Genomic DNA, 15,018 nt, shown 5'->3' on the forward strand with positions numbered 1-15,018 from the left:
GTGGGTGATGTGCGTGGCTCCTAAGTCGAACCAGCAGGCCGCTCCGAGTGCCTCTCCTCCCCTGGCGATGTTTTGGGTCAGCCACTGGAATCAGTTCAGTTGCCCTGGGGAGAGCAAACAAAGGATCTGCTTCGGGAAAGTCGTATTCCTGGTCGTAATGCTGGTGAGTTACCGCTGCTCTGATATCCAATAATTTTTCCCGGCTGTATGTAATGATGCAAAACACTTTCTGAGCGAATAATGTAAAAAATAATACATAAAAAACAAAATACTGCAAAGTTTCCTAAGAGCTAGTCGCGAGGCCATCATTTTCGTCGGTGCCAGGAATGCATGCAGACCACCTAAAAGGAAGTGATTCCCAAACCTTCCATAACAAAGCCATCACCTACAGAGAGATGGTCCTGGAGAAGAGTCCCCTAAGCAAGCTGGTCCTTGGGCTCTGTTCATAAACACAAACAGACCCCACAGAGCCCCAGGACAGCAACACAATTAGACTGAACCAAATCGTAAGAAAACAAAAAGATAATTACTTGACACATTGGAAAGAATTAACAAAAAGCGAGAGCAAACTAGAATGCTATTTGGCCCTAAACAGAGAGTAAACAGTGGTAGAATACCTGACCACTGTGACTGACCCAAAATTAAGGAAAGCTTTGACTATGTACAGACTCAGAGAGCATAGCCTTGCTATTGAGAAAGGTCGCCGTAGGCAGACCCGGCTCTCAAGAGAAGATGTGCACACTGCCCACAAAATGAGGTGGAAACTGAGCTGCACTTCCTTACCTCCTGCCAAATGTATGCCCATATTAGAGACACATATTTCCCTCAGTTTACACAGACCTACAAAGAATTTGAAAACAAACCCAATTTTGATAAACTCCCATATCTATCGGGTGAAATACCACAGTGTGCAATCACAGCAGCAAGATTTGTGACCTGCTGCCACAAGAAAGGGCAACCAGTGAAGGACAAACACCATTGTAAATACAACCCATATAAGTTTATTTATTTTCCCTTTTTTTTATATATATTTTTTTACTATTTGTACATTGTTATAACACTGTATATATACATAATAGGACATTTGAAATGTCATTGTTATTTTGGAACTTGTGTGAGTGTAATATTTACTGTTCACTTTTTATTATTTATTTCACTTGTGTTTATCCATTTCACTTGCTTTGGCAATGTAAACATATGTTTCCCATGCAAATAAAGCCTGTTGAATTGAAATGAATTGAGAGAGAGAGAGAGAGAGAGAGAGAGAGAGAGAGAGAGAGAGAGAGAGAGAGAGAGAGAGAGAGAGAGAGAGAGAGAGAGAGAGAGAGAGAGAGAGAGAGAGAGAGAGAGAGAGAGAGAGAGAGAGAGAGAGAGAGAGAGAGAGAGAGAGAGAGAGAGAGAGAGAGAGAGAGAGAGAGAGAGAGAGAGAGAGAGAGAGAGAGAGAGAGAAAGGAGTGCGTGTCACAGGAGAGAGTTCCTGAGTGGCGCAGTGGTCTAAGGCACTGCATCGCAGTGCTAGCTGTGCCACTAGAGATCCTGGTTCAAATCCAGGCTCTGTCGTAGCTGGCCGTGACCGGGAGACCCATGGGGCGGCGCGCAATTGGCCCAGCGTCGTCCAGGGTAGGGGAGGGAATGGCCGGCAGGGATGTAGCTCAGTTGATAGAGCATGGCGTTTGCAACGCCAGGGTTGTGGGTTCGATTCCCACAGGGGGTATGAAAAAAAAAATGTAAGTCGCTCTTGATAAGAGCGTCTGCTAAATGACGTAAATGTATTAAACCATTAAGGCCTCCCTCCTCCCACCCAATACTAGCCAACGCCGTCTGCGGCTGAAAACTAGGCCAGTCTCCTGTCCTTGTGTGTCGGTTCACTGACTTCCAGGCACCCTGTTTAGACAAAGGCAGCGTTTTCTCTTTAACCAATACCAATTATTTAATAGCACACACACACACACATTGACTCCGGTCATGCTGGACATCCAAAATTACATCTCTCTTATTGCAGGACATTAGGCATCTCCAAAAGCATTGCAGAAGAATGTCTGAGGTGAGGGACTTCTATTCAAAATCGGCTGAGGAGGAGGTAATGAGATGCAAGCAATCGGGGAAAGACTAATTGAGAAAGACTTCAGTCTGAGTTCCTAAAATGTAATCTGGCTTGTCCTGTTGCGTGACATCATCAGCGTCTCCTCCGACACTTGACCTCTGAGGGTCTGTCAAGTGTCTCGCCTTTGACCTCTGACCTCTCTGTGTCTTGCTGCGTGTTTGAGAGCATTGTTTCTCAGTAAAGAGACTATTGATAGGCTGGATATGGATTTGTCGGGATCAGACAAAAGAGAAGGCATGCTGCCTGTCTCCAGTCTTAAAAATGTCCCCTCTCTGTTTCCATGATGCATTGTTGTTGTGGTTCGCCTTCGAATGAAGAGATCATGGGTCAGTGATTCTCCATTGAAAGTGCTTCTTAGTCCAGGACTAGGCATAATATGTGTTCAGGAAACTGCCCCCCAAATCCCAAGCCTATCTGAGGTTGAAGTATCTTGCTTGTATCCTGTAACCTTCATGAACACAAGTGTCGCATCAGTCAACATAGGACCTCCGCAACAGCAAGTAGATAATGCACTACTGTAATTCAGTATTTCCTAATCAGATATGCTATCATTGCGAAGCATTGATGGTATAGGCTATTTGCGGGGTGAATTTATCCCAAGGTCACCATTAGGCGACAGGGTCTAAATCTCCTCGAAGTGTTGCTTATTTCTCTGTGATTCTCCAACTATTAACATATGAAAGGGCCCATTAGAGAGGAGGATGTTACTATCGTCAGATTAGCAATCGTCATTTTGGCCCGTGATGCTGTTGACTGGTTTGCTAAACAGCCCTCCCTCTTCTATCGTCTTCTCCCCTCTCCTCTCCATCACTCTGTCTCTCCCTTTTCTCTCTCTCCCTCTATAGCTTTCTACCCTCATTCTCCCATGCCTCTCCCCCCCCCTCTCTCTCTCTCTCTCTCTCTCTCTCTCCCTCTCTCCCTCTCTCTCTCCCCCGCTCTTCCTCTCCCTCTCTCTCTCCTCCTCTCTCTCTCTCTCTCTCTCTCTCTCTCTCTCTCTCTCTCTCTCTCTCTCTCTCTCTCTCTCTCTCTCTCTCTCTCTCTCTCTCTCTCTCTCTCTCTCTCTCTCTCGTGCGCTTTCTCCCCCTCCCCTCCTCTCTCTCTGTCGCTCCCCTCTCCCCCTCTCTTTAAACATTGTTCTGTCATTTAGCAATCAACGCACTTCTGCTTCTCATTGAGTGGCTGAGCGTTGTTTGGATTTCTATAGTGGAGAGGAACAATGAAGTCTGGTCTGTTACACACACACACACAAGTGCACACACACACACACACACACACACTATGAGCATGGTTTGTGAGAGCCAGCGTACCTGTGCCTGACTGCCACAGCAGGGGAGTGTGTGTGAGTGGTTCTTACACCGTGCTCCACTCTGACCCAACCACCCCCATGCCCACACCCACAAATTGTCTCACAAATACATTTCTACTGTATGCAAATGCAAATACACACACTCTTAAGCTATGCAAACACTACAATCACACTCTCCCACAGATTAGATTAAAATACACATGCGTTACACATACAGTACAGTACAAATAGAAAGGCACATAAGACAAAGCCACCAATAATACAGTAGCAGTCAATAAAATAGATCCCAGCTTTGATCCGAAATACAAACATCACAAAGCTAGGATTCACGAATTCAAAGGAAAATGCATAAATTACCACAATGCACATAATGGCACACAGTCAATCCCTCATTCCCCTTCTTTCTTGCTTTCCCGTTCTCTCTCTCTCCATTTCTCTCTCTCTCCTCTCTCACTCTACCTCCCCCCTCTCTCTCCCTCTAGCTCCCTTCTTCCAGTGAATCCCCATTCACTTGCCAAGGACACCACACTGCCATTCCATTTTCCATCCCTTTCCATTGTGCTATCACAATATTCTGCCTTAAGTAAGATGCCCTCCATCACCCTGTACATTGGAATTCAATATGCTGTATTGGCATGACCATGAACTCAAATACCAATAGACTGTCTATAGTCCCTCTCCCACTGCCCCTCTCGATCTCTCAGATTCCAAATAAACTTGAAAGGGATGGATCAATGTTGACAAAGCAATGCAATAAAAAAAAATACAGAATTAAAACGAAATAGGGTCAAATCGATGCTTTACAATTCCTCTCTCTCCCCCTATATCCCCCTCTCCATCACTCCATCTCTACCTCCCTGAATGTGGGTGTTGTTCTTCTGTGAGAGAATGAACAAGTTGGTGTGTGTGAGTCAGAGAGGGTTAAAACAGAACAGCACAGGTAGGAGAAGCAGCACTCTGTTCTATCTGAACGTTGCCTGGCTTTCTGTTGCCTGGCTTTCTGTTATCTATGTTTAGAAACTGAACACTGGTTTCTATATCCTCACTCTCCCTCTCACAAAGACACTGCTGTCTTTCAGTGAAAAACTAAGACTTGGATGTGGATCTTGGAGCTGTGCAACAGTCACAATACTCAGCACAGTGAAAAATGGCTATGAAAAGAAAGAGAGACTTACTTAAATAAAGAGGTGTTTCCTGGATGGAGTGGGAGTGGGCCAAGAAGGTCAGGCCCCACTGTGTGTGTGTGTGTTTCTCTGTGTGTGTGTGCTTCTTTCACTCTTTCTCTCTTTTCACTTTTTCTTCAGCAGTATCTCGATCACTCCACTTAGTCGATAAAAACGGCCTTATCTTACGAGGTGAGAGTAGAGATGGAGAGAGAGGTCAGGTCAGAAAAACTATTAGGGCTTACTATTCTGAATTTCAGCCACACAGGTTCATCCCCCGTGACTGTGGAGCAGTAACAGATGAAGCCTATTAATTAAATGAACACCTGAACACCTAAAGCATAACAGCAGCCATTACAATAGGAAATGGTGCTATTACACAGGTTAAAGGATTTACGGTACTCAATTCATGTTTGGGGGTATCGTACACTGTTTGTCTCTCTCTCTCTCTCCTTCTCTCCCTCCCCCTCTCTCCCTCTCGCTGCCTCCCTCTCTCACCATGGCCAGCATCTCTCATGTCTCCTCTCCTCAAAACCACATGCAGCAGCCCCCTCAATGGTTAGATGTTAGATCACACACTGCTTTAGAAGACAAAACCAATGGTAACTGTTCCTTTCAACAGCAACTGTTCCTCTTCTGCTCAGAAACAAACTGGCATCAAGAGAAAACATTAAAAGGCAAAAATAAAGAGAGCAAATTAATCAAAAGAATAAGATGCAGGCAGAAAAAAGTCCTTGTTTACTGATACAAACAGATCCCAGCAGGCGAACCATAAACACAACACTTCCACTTCCCCCCTCTTCCTCCTCTCCCTTCCTCTCCCATCCCCCATCCCTCTCTCGCCCGGCCAGCTGTCTATACACCTGCTCTATTTCCCCTTCTCTTTCCCTCTCTCTCACTTTCTCTCTCTCTCTCTCTCTCTCTCTCTCTCTCTCTCTCTCTCTCTCTCTCTCTCTCTCTCTCTCTCTCTCTCTCTCTCTCTCACCCTTATCTCTCTCCTTCCTTTTCTCCCTCACTAGTGATCATCACCTACGTATCTCTCGTCTGCTCTTCTAGTGCCATACCCCCCTTGTATGGAACCAGAAGACTGGTGTGGGCGACTGGTGGGGGGGACTGTGTGTGTGTGTGTGCAATTCATCCTAATTGCACAAGGGCTATCCAGCCTGTCACTATCTCACTCCCCATTATCCTTCCATCTCCGTGGCTTACCCCCTCTCTCCAAATCCAAGTTCTACCCACAATGAGCTGTCATAATATTCCAAAACATGGGAAAGAAATAAAGAAGTGAGAGCAGCACTAAAACCCAGTAATTTCCCATGCCAACCCCTGTCCTCATACCCCCATATCTGATCAGCTCAATCCAGCTCACACTGTCATGAAATCTCCCCACTAACCCTACTCCCCTACTCTGATCCCATCCATCCACAGCCCCAGTTTATTTAAACCTCCATCCCTCCCTCCTTCCCTCCCTCCCTGTCCCCATCCGTAGCACATTTCTAATGCTAATTAGTTAAACCTCTCTCTGCCACTCTATCCCCTTCCATTCATCCGCTAAAGCTAGTTATTCAAATCTCTCTCTCTCTCTCTCTCTCTCTCTCTCTCTCTCTCTCTCTCTCTCTCTCTCTCTCTCTCTCTCTCTCTCTCTCTCTCTCTCTCTCTCTCTCTCTCTCTCTCTCTCTCTCTCTCTCTCTCTCTCTCTCTCTCTCTCTCTCTCTCTCCGCCCGCTGCTACCCGCTCTTCTTACAACCCAGGCACTGGTTTAAATGTGCTTCACTGAAGGGCTCAGCCTGAGCTACGCTGTTATTTCCACGCCCAGGATAAACGTCTCTCTTTATATACACTGCTCACTTCTACTCTTTTTCTGCTCTCCTTTTCCCTTCTCCCTGTCTTTCTCCTTCTCTATACTCTCTGTACTTATGCATATTAACCCATATGAAATTCCAGGTTGTTGTTTTTTTACAGCACAATGTTACACAAGTGTGTAGCTAACTTATTGAGAACATTGGTCTTACTAACGAAACATTCTACGCTTCCGAAATATGTATTCTATCATTTGTATATGTTGAAGAACTAAGAGAGATAACAGTATACAAAATGTAAATACATCAAGAGATAGAGATTGAAGTGTCCGTCATCTAGGACTAATGGAATAGCTAACATCTATTGTATAGGAATGTCTCTTCGCTTCTTTCTTTCTCTCTCTCTCTCTCTCTCTCTCTCTCTCTCTCTCTCTCTCTCTCTCTCTCTCTCTCTCTCTCTCTCTCTCTCTCTCTCTCTCTCTCTCTCTCTCTCTCTCTCTCTCTCTCTCTCTCTCTCTCTCTCTCTCTCTCTCTCGGTCTCTCTCTCTTTTGGTCATTGCCCTCCTGGTTAAGTGGACTCTGGCCAGTGTGAGTGACTGGGCGATGCTGACACACACACGCTGGTGGCACCTTAATTGGGGAGGACGGGCTCATAGTAATGGCCAGAACAGGTGTCATGCAGACAGCGTATCGGAGCGCAGGCGTAGGAAAGGTGAAATCACTATAAACATTTTCTCTCTTTTTCTCTCCGCTCTGTTTCGTGTTATTTCTGTCAGTGTGGATCGAGCTGCTCTATTCTCGTGCTCCATCTCTTTCCCTCTTTCTTTCCTTCCCTCGCTTCTCGTTCTCTCTCATTCAGCGTGTGTGATCTCTTTCTCCATTAGTTAGTTTGTCCTGAGGATATAGTGCCACCTACACACAGAGAGCACGGGGCAGCCGGATCACACAACACAGAACAGAAACACCAGCGGAGTTGCAGCTAGCTCTGAGCAGAAATCCTACTTCACTCAGCATCAATACTTGTTCCAGTTACATAAATGGCCTTTTCTATCCATCCATCGCCGCCCCACACAAACACACACATCACAACATCTCCGCAATGTGAAAGCAAACAATGCTAAAAGAGTACTGAGAAATACACAGCTTAAAGTACATGCTGTACAACAACCTGAAATAGTCCATTTAATATATCACTTTTAAAGATTAAAAAAAACGATTTTCCGAAAAGGATTTTGTTCAATTGCCATGAATAAAATGGCTAATAAAATTCAACCAAAGATGACAAATAAAGACCAAAAACCATATAACAAAACCAACAGGATTCAGAATACATTTTCATTCAACAGATACACACTCTGTTACATACAGTGCCTTCAGAAAGTATTCACACCCCTTGACGTTTTCCACATTTTGTTGTGTTAAAAAGTGGGATTCAAATGGATGTAATTATCATCTTTTGTCAATGATCTACACAAAATACTCTCTAATTTAAAAGTGAAAAAACTATAATAATTATATTAATGGAAAATAGAACATATATTTTGAGTCAATACATGTTAGAATCACCTTTGACAGTGATTACAGCTGGGAGTCTTTCTGGGTAAGTCTCTAAGAGCTTTGCACACCTGGATTGTACCATATTTGCAAATTATTATTTTTAAAATTCTTCAATCTCTGTCAAGTTGATTGTTGATCATTGCTAGATAGCCATTTTCAAGTGTTGCCATAGATTTTCAAGCCGATTTAAGTCAAAACTGTAACTAGGACACTCAGGAACATTAAATGTCATCTTTGTAAGTAAGCCCAGTGTATAATTGGTCTTGCGTTTGAGGTTATTGTCCCGCTGAAAGGTGGATTTGTCTCCCAGTATGTGTTGGAAAGCAGACTGCACCAGGTTTTCCTCTAGGACTTTGCCTGTGCTTAACTCTATTCCTTTTCTTTTTATCCTAAGAAAACTCCCTAGTCCTTGCCGATGACAAGCATACCCATAACATGATGTTGCTACCACCATGCTTAAAAATATGAAGAGTGGTACTCAGTGATGTGTTGCGTTGGAGTTGCCCCAAACATAATGCTTTGCATTCAGGGAAAAAAAACACATTTATTAGCCACATTTTTGCAGTATTACTTTAGGGCCTTATTGCAAACAGGATGCATGTTGCCCCGTGTAGCTCAGTTGGTAGAACATGGCACTTGCAACGCTAGGGTTGTGGGTTCAATTCCCACAGGGGGCCAGTATGAAAAAAATAAAAAAAATTGCACTCACTAACTGTATGTTGCTCTGGATAAGAGTGTCTGGTAAATGTAATGTATTTGTATTCTGTACAGGCTCCTTCTTTTCACTCATTTAGGATAGTATTGTGTAGTAACGACAATGTTATTGATCCATCCTCAGTTTTCTCCTATCACAGCCATTTAACTCTGTAACTGGTTTAAAATCACCATTGGCCTCAGGGTGAAATCCCTTAGCGGTTTCCTTCCTCGCCGCCAACTGAGTTAAGAAGGACGCCTGTGTCTTTGTAGAGACTGGGTATATTGATAAACCATCCAAAGTGTAACTAATAATTTCACCACGCTAAAAGGGATATTCAATGTCTGTTTTTTTTGCCCTTCTTTGCCAGATATTGGAAAACCTACCTGGTCTTTGTCGTTGAATCTGTGTTTGAAATTCATTGCTCGACTGAGGGACCTTACAGATATTTGTATGTGTGAGGTAAAGAGATGGTTAGTCATTCAAAAATCCTGTTAAACACCATTATTGCACACAGAGCTAGTCCATGCAACTTATTATCTGAATAGTTAAGCACATTTTTACTCCTGAAGTTATTTAGGCTTGCCATAACAAAGGGGTTGAATACTTATTGACTCAAGACATTTCAGCTTTTCATTTCTCATTAATTTGTTTAAAATAATCTAAAAACATAATTCCACTTTGACATTATGGGGAATTTTGTGTAGATCAGTGACACATAAACTAAATATAATACATGTTATATTCAGGCTGTAACACAACAAAATGTGAAAAAAGTCAAGGGGATATAAATACTTTCTAAAGGCACTGTATCTATAACAGAGCTTGTGGCAACTGCCCACCTAAATACAGTCAACCATCAAGTGACCCGTCTCAGTCCATCTGTGTGATGGAAACATGCCCCACATTTTTTAGCAATTGGCAGCAAAATAATCTGCTTAAAAACAACTCTAATTTTATACAATAGATAGATAAACAACTATTTCTTCTTAACTTAATAAAGATAATGTGATGCAAAGAATGTATCAAACGCAACACAAGCAGTCTCCTCAGAATGCAGACACACACACACACACACATGCACACATACACATACACACTAACACACACACTGCTGGGTGTAGGTAGCATAGTCAGTGCACCCACCTTGGTACTCCTGTCCGGGGGTGTAGGCGGTGGGGTTCCCAGCGATCTGTAGGGTGAGGAGCACCTCTCCCCCTCCCTTGGCCACCCCAGCCCCCTCCAGCTCCCCATGGTGGGTACACAGGAAGAAGAAGGGGTTGAAGCGGGGGTAGAAGCCTGCTGCTGGGGGGCTCCCCAAATCCACACCGGTCCCCAACACCAGGGCCAGCAGGGCACAGCCGAGGGCACCCCCGAAAGAGGCCCGTGCCATCGCCCTGAAAAACGACGGAACGAGGGAGAGGGATGAAGAAGAGGGGTGAGAGTGGTGGTGTGTGGAGAAAGGCAGTCACAGGTAGAGTTCCAGTAAGATGGCTTGAGGGCTGGAGTCCACAATGGGTCGACTTAGAGAGAGAAAATCTGGTTGAGATGCTGGTTGCGTTCTGGGTTCTGAAGACAGTGTGTGTAAATGTGTGTGGGGTTGGTTATAAGCAGACTGTAGCGCTCTGTTTCTCTCCTCTGTTCCTCCTCTTCTCTTTCTCTCTCTTCTCTCTTCCTTCCACTCTGTGGGAGTTCAGAGCTAGTCTTTGCTGTCCTGTTCCGCGGTTTAAATACCTCTCTTTCCCTCTCTCCTCCCCTTCACCCACCCCTCCCTCCCTCTCTCTTTCAGACCCAGGCATTCTGTATGCTCTATGAGCCGGCCTCCCTCCCTATCTCTCTCATCCAGCTCTCTCCTCCCTCTTTTTCTGTCAGTCATTCTATCACTCTGTTTCTCTCTCTCCAGCTCACTCTCTCTCTATCCTCAGCTCCCTCTAGCCCACTGTATCACTCCACCCAGGACCCTTCCATCTCTCTCTCTCTCTCTCTCCAGAGACTTTAGCTGTCTTATCTCTCTACATCTGTTGGTTTCTTTATCCCCACCATAGGCATGGAGAGAGAGAGATCCCCGCTTATTCACTCTTTCCTTTGTCTTTTTCCCCATCCACCACCCAGCCTGTCTGTCTCCTCCTCTTCTCCTCCTCGCCCACCTAGTATCACACCTCCCTCCCCTCCTTTTTTCTCTTCCCTCTCTCTCTCAGCTCTCCGTCTCACTTAGTCCCCCTCCCCTCTGCCTGTCTCCATACTAACCCCCTCTTTCCCTATTCCTCTCTCTCTATATGTCTCCTTGTCTCTGTTTTTCCTCCTCCTCTTCTCTCGTTGCTTTTTAATGGGGTTTCCTTCAGAATCTCCTTTTTCCATCCGATTCTCCAACTTTCTCTTTCTTCACTGTCAGAGCCCAGCCAGCTTCTGCTTTCTCCCTTCTTTCTCTCTCTCTCCCTCTCTCTTTCTCTCCCTCTCTCTTTCACTGTTTTTCATTTTCACTCTTTCTCTCTTTCTCTCTTTCTTTCTTTCTTTCTTTCTTTCTTTCTTTCTTTCTTTCTTTCTTTCTTTCTTTCTTTCTTTCTTTCTTTCTCTCTTTCTTCTCTCTCTCTCTCTCTCTCTCTCTCTCTCTCTCTCTCTCTCTCTCTCTCTCTCTCTCTCTCTCTCTCTCTCTCTCTCTCTCTCTCTCTCTCTCTCTCTCTCTCTCTCTCTCTCTCTCTCTCTCTCTCTCTCTCTCTCGCTCTCTCGCTCTCTCGCTCTCTCTCTCTCCCCCTGTTCTCTGGTCTAGATTAACTCCCCACTACAGAGCAGAGTAGATACCAGAGCCAATAATACTGTTTTCACCCTGTCTGTCTCTATAGCCCGGCTTCCAAATCATAGCTTGGTCTCTCCCTCTTTCTGTATACTATCTCTCTATCTCTTTCTCTTTTTCACTCTATCTTTTCCTGGAATAAACACAAACAGCATGGAGCTACTCCACCTACCTCTCGGCCACACACTCTCTCCATCTGTTTCTCTCTCTCTCCATTCTACAACAAGTAGAGCTTCAATGCGTTACAAAAACAATGGATGTTACTCCAGAGCAGACACAGTGCATTACACATACACATACACATCTCTGTAACACAACTGAAAACGAAATAAACAACATAAAAGCAGACTAAACCAATAATGATTTTCAAAAGCGGTCTTTAGACCTCCGTCGCGGGTGAGTGGTGAGCCACTGCTCTGCTCTGATCTGTCTCTCTCTACTCAGCCGTGTGTGTGTGTGTGTGTCTGCTCTGTCTCTCTCCTCAGCCGCCCGCTGTGTGTTTGTGGGTTTGTGGTTAAACTCCGGTACAGATATAAACAATGTGGAGCAGCAGCCTAGCAATCTGAGCAAGCACCAATACACACACACACAAACACCCCTTCCAAACACTGCTGACCTGCTAGCGAAGCAGTGAGCCAAAGCTGAGCCTTCCGACCAGATGCTTGAGCAAACTAAAGTCTGGGTCAAACACACATACACATATATCAAACATAAACACACTATAGAAATGCCCCTGCTGCTGTTTCTCCACTCCCCGCTTGTACTGTGAGAGAAGTGCTGTTATTTTGGGCCTGAGTGATGGAGGACAGACAGACTGCTGTTCCTGCCGACAGGAAGTAGAACCCTGGTGGCCCCACCCCCTACCCCCTACCCTCTGACCCTTCTGTCATGGAGTGCTGGGTACACCATCATGCAAAGCCATACTGATACACATTATGCAAACATGGATACAGTAAAGACAATCAAGACAGTATTTTTATAACACACTTTACATTTACATTTTAGTCATTTAGCAGACGCTCTTATCCAGAGTGACTTACAGTTAGTGAGTGCATACATTATTATTATTATCATTTTATTTTTTTATTTCATACTAGCCCCCCGTGGGAATCGAACCCACAACCTTGGCGTTGCAAACGCCATGCTCTACCAACTGAGCTACATCCCTGGGCCCTAAAACTATGCACCTCTCTAAATTATGTTCATCATTGATTACTAATGCCTGACCTGTGTCTATAAAATAACTGTCTCACGTGAACTAATAGAGATGATGGTCGCACGTCCTGGAATAAAGGCATGCCCTGCTGAGCTCTGTATGCTGTATTGTGTCCAAGTCTTATCGTTCCACTCTCCGAACCGTCCAAATGGTGCTTTACAGTACCAAAAAATATATATATATATATAAGTGAGCAACTTTCCAAGAGGAGCTTCAGTCTGCAGGGAGAGACGTTCAGGGTTATCACAACTCCTCTTCTGCTGTTCCTCACACGTGTGTATGTGTGTGTGTATGTGCATGCATGGACAGCCCCCCCCCGTCCCCCCGTCTCCTTATTGGGCTTAATTAAGCTTGTTTAATCTGAGAGTTTAAATCGTTGAGAGGAGAGAGAGAGAGAGAGAGAGAGAGAGAGAGAGAGAGAGAGAGAGAGAGAGAGAGAGAGAGAGAGAGAGAGAGAGAGAGAGAGAGAGAGAGAGAGAGAGAGAGAGAGAGAGAGAGAGAGAGAGAGAGAGAGAGAGAGGAGGGAGAGAGAGAGAGAGAGAGAGAGAGAGAGAGAGAGAGAGAGAGAGAGAGAGAGAGGGAGAGAGAGAGAGAGAGAGAGAGAGAGAGAGAGAGAGAGAGAGAGAGAGAGAGAGAGAGAGAGAGGAGGGAGAGAGAGAGAGAGAGAGAGAGAGAGAGAGAGAGAAAAATAATGTTATTGGAGGAAGAGAGACTTTGCAGAACTCAATGTGCTTGCTTTGATAGTGAAATATAGTCAGGTTCAAAATTATTGGCACCCTTAATAAATATGAGCAAAAAAGTATACAATTGCTCAGAGAAACAGGTTTTGTTTAACAAGTAGATAAGTCAATTTTAAAAATAGGGGTGAAGATTATTGGCACCCCTGTTTTGAATACTTCAGCATCCTCCCCTTGGGAGAACACATTGATTGAAGTACACATTGAGAGCGATCTTAGACCTTTCCTTACATTTTACATTTACAGTTTAGTCATTTAGCAAACGCTCTTATCCAGAGCGACTTACATGCATACATTTTTATAATTTTTTCACACTGGCCCCCTGTGGGAATCAAACCCACAACCCTGGCGTTGCAAACGCCATGCTCTACCAACTGAGCTACATCCCTGCCGGCCAATCCCTCCCCTAAAAAACATGTATGCATTCACTAACTGTAAGTCACTCTGGATAAGAGCGTCTGCTAAATGACTAAAATGTAAATGTACCCTGGCCCAATTGTGTGCCTCCCCATGGGTCTCCCGGTCGAGGCAGGCTACAACAGAGCCTGGATTCGAACCAGGATCTCTAGTGGCACAGCTAGTACTGCAATGCAGTGCCTTAGACCACAGTGCCACTCGGGAAGCATACAGAATCTCTCCAGATCTTTGATATTATTTGTCTACACTTATGGATACCCTCTTCAATTCAAACTACAGGTTTTCAGTGGGGTTCAATTCCGGAGACTGAGATGGCTATTGCAAAATGTTGATTCTGTGGTCAATTAACCATTTATTTTGATGTGTGCTAGGGGTTATTGTCTTGCTGAAAGATCCACTTGTGGCCAAGTTTCAGCCTCCTGGCAGAGGCAACCAGGTTTTTCAGGTAAAGTTCAAGATGCTGTTGACCATAACCATTGCCGCAGGACCGGTGGAAGCAAAATAACCCCATAACATCAAAGATCCACCATCATATTTTACAGTAGGTATAAGGTTCATATGCATCAGGCCAAAGAGCTCTATTTTCATGTAATCTGACCATAGCACCAGTTCCAATCCCAGTGATGTGTTTGGCGTCAAAAAAACATATGCATATGCAGAAAATAACCTCATATATACATTTACTACCTAAAGTTTGCTGCAACTTTGTCCCTCAGGTACGTAGAGAAAATATAGGCACAGTTCATATAGTTCAGTAAATATTGCCATTTCTGCTACATTGAAAACTTGATCAAAAGTTACTACAGCATGTCATGAACTGATAATAGGTTTTACAATTGATATTCTGTCTGAGAACTGCAGGACACAGCTTCGCACAGACAGTATAATTCAGTGTGAAACTGTAAAAAGGCTGTTCAATTGGGAAAATATAACATGTTGTAAGTGTCTCTGTGTGTTTGCATGTGTGTGTGTGTGCGTATGACTGTGTGTGTGTGTGTGAGAGAGAGAGAGAATATGTTTGTGAATAGTTGGGAACACCTATGTAGTGACACACAGTATGTGCTGTTCATGGGGTTACCACAGAGTGAAAGGAAGGGTGTCAGAGTTCATGGACACAGAAAAGTGTGTGTGTGTGTGTGTGTGTATGTGTATGCCTTGCCCAGTAGATCATGATGACTCTCCACAGCATTCTTTGAGCGTCTGGCAGAGAGCGGTCACAGCACAGCACCCACCG

The 15,018-nt window shown here is 44.5% G+C and overlaps 1 protein-coding gene across 1 annotated transcript in view; it reads right to left on the minus strand.

The window, feature by feature from the left end:
* Positions 1–10,362, minus strand: part of LOC121577098 (reelin-like) — a 248,718-nt gene extending 238,356 nt beyond the window's left edge. The window contains 1 exon segment of the mRNA XM_041890873.2: positions 9,770–10,362. Within this exon segment, the coding sequence (XP_041746807.2) occupies positions 9,770–10,016 (247 nt within the window). The 5' untranslated portion in view covers positions 10,017–10,362.
* Positions 10,363–15,018: the final 4,656 nt, after the last annotated feature.

The sequence above is a fragment of the Coregonus clupeaformis genome, chromosome 11, assembly GCF_020615455.1.
Source record: "Coregonus clupeaformis isolate EN_2021a chromosome 11, ASM2061545v1, whole genome shotgun sequence".
NCBI lineage: Eukaryota > Metazoa > Chordata > Actinopteri > Salmoniformes > Salmonidae > Coregonus > Coregonus clupeaformis.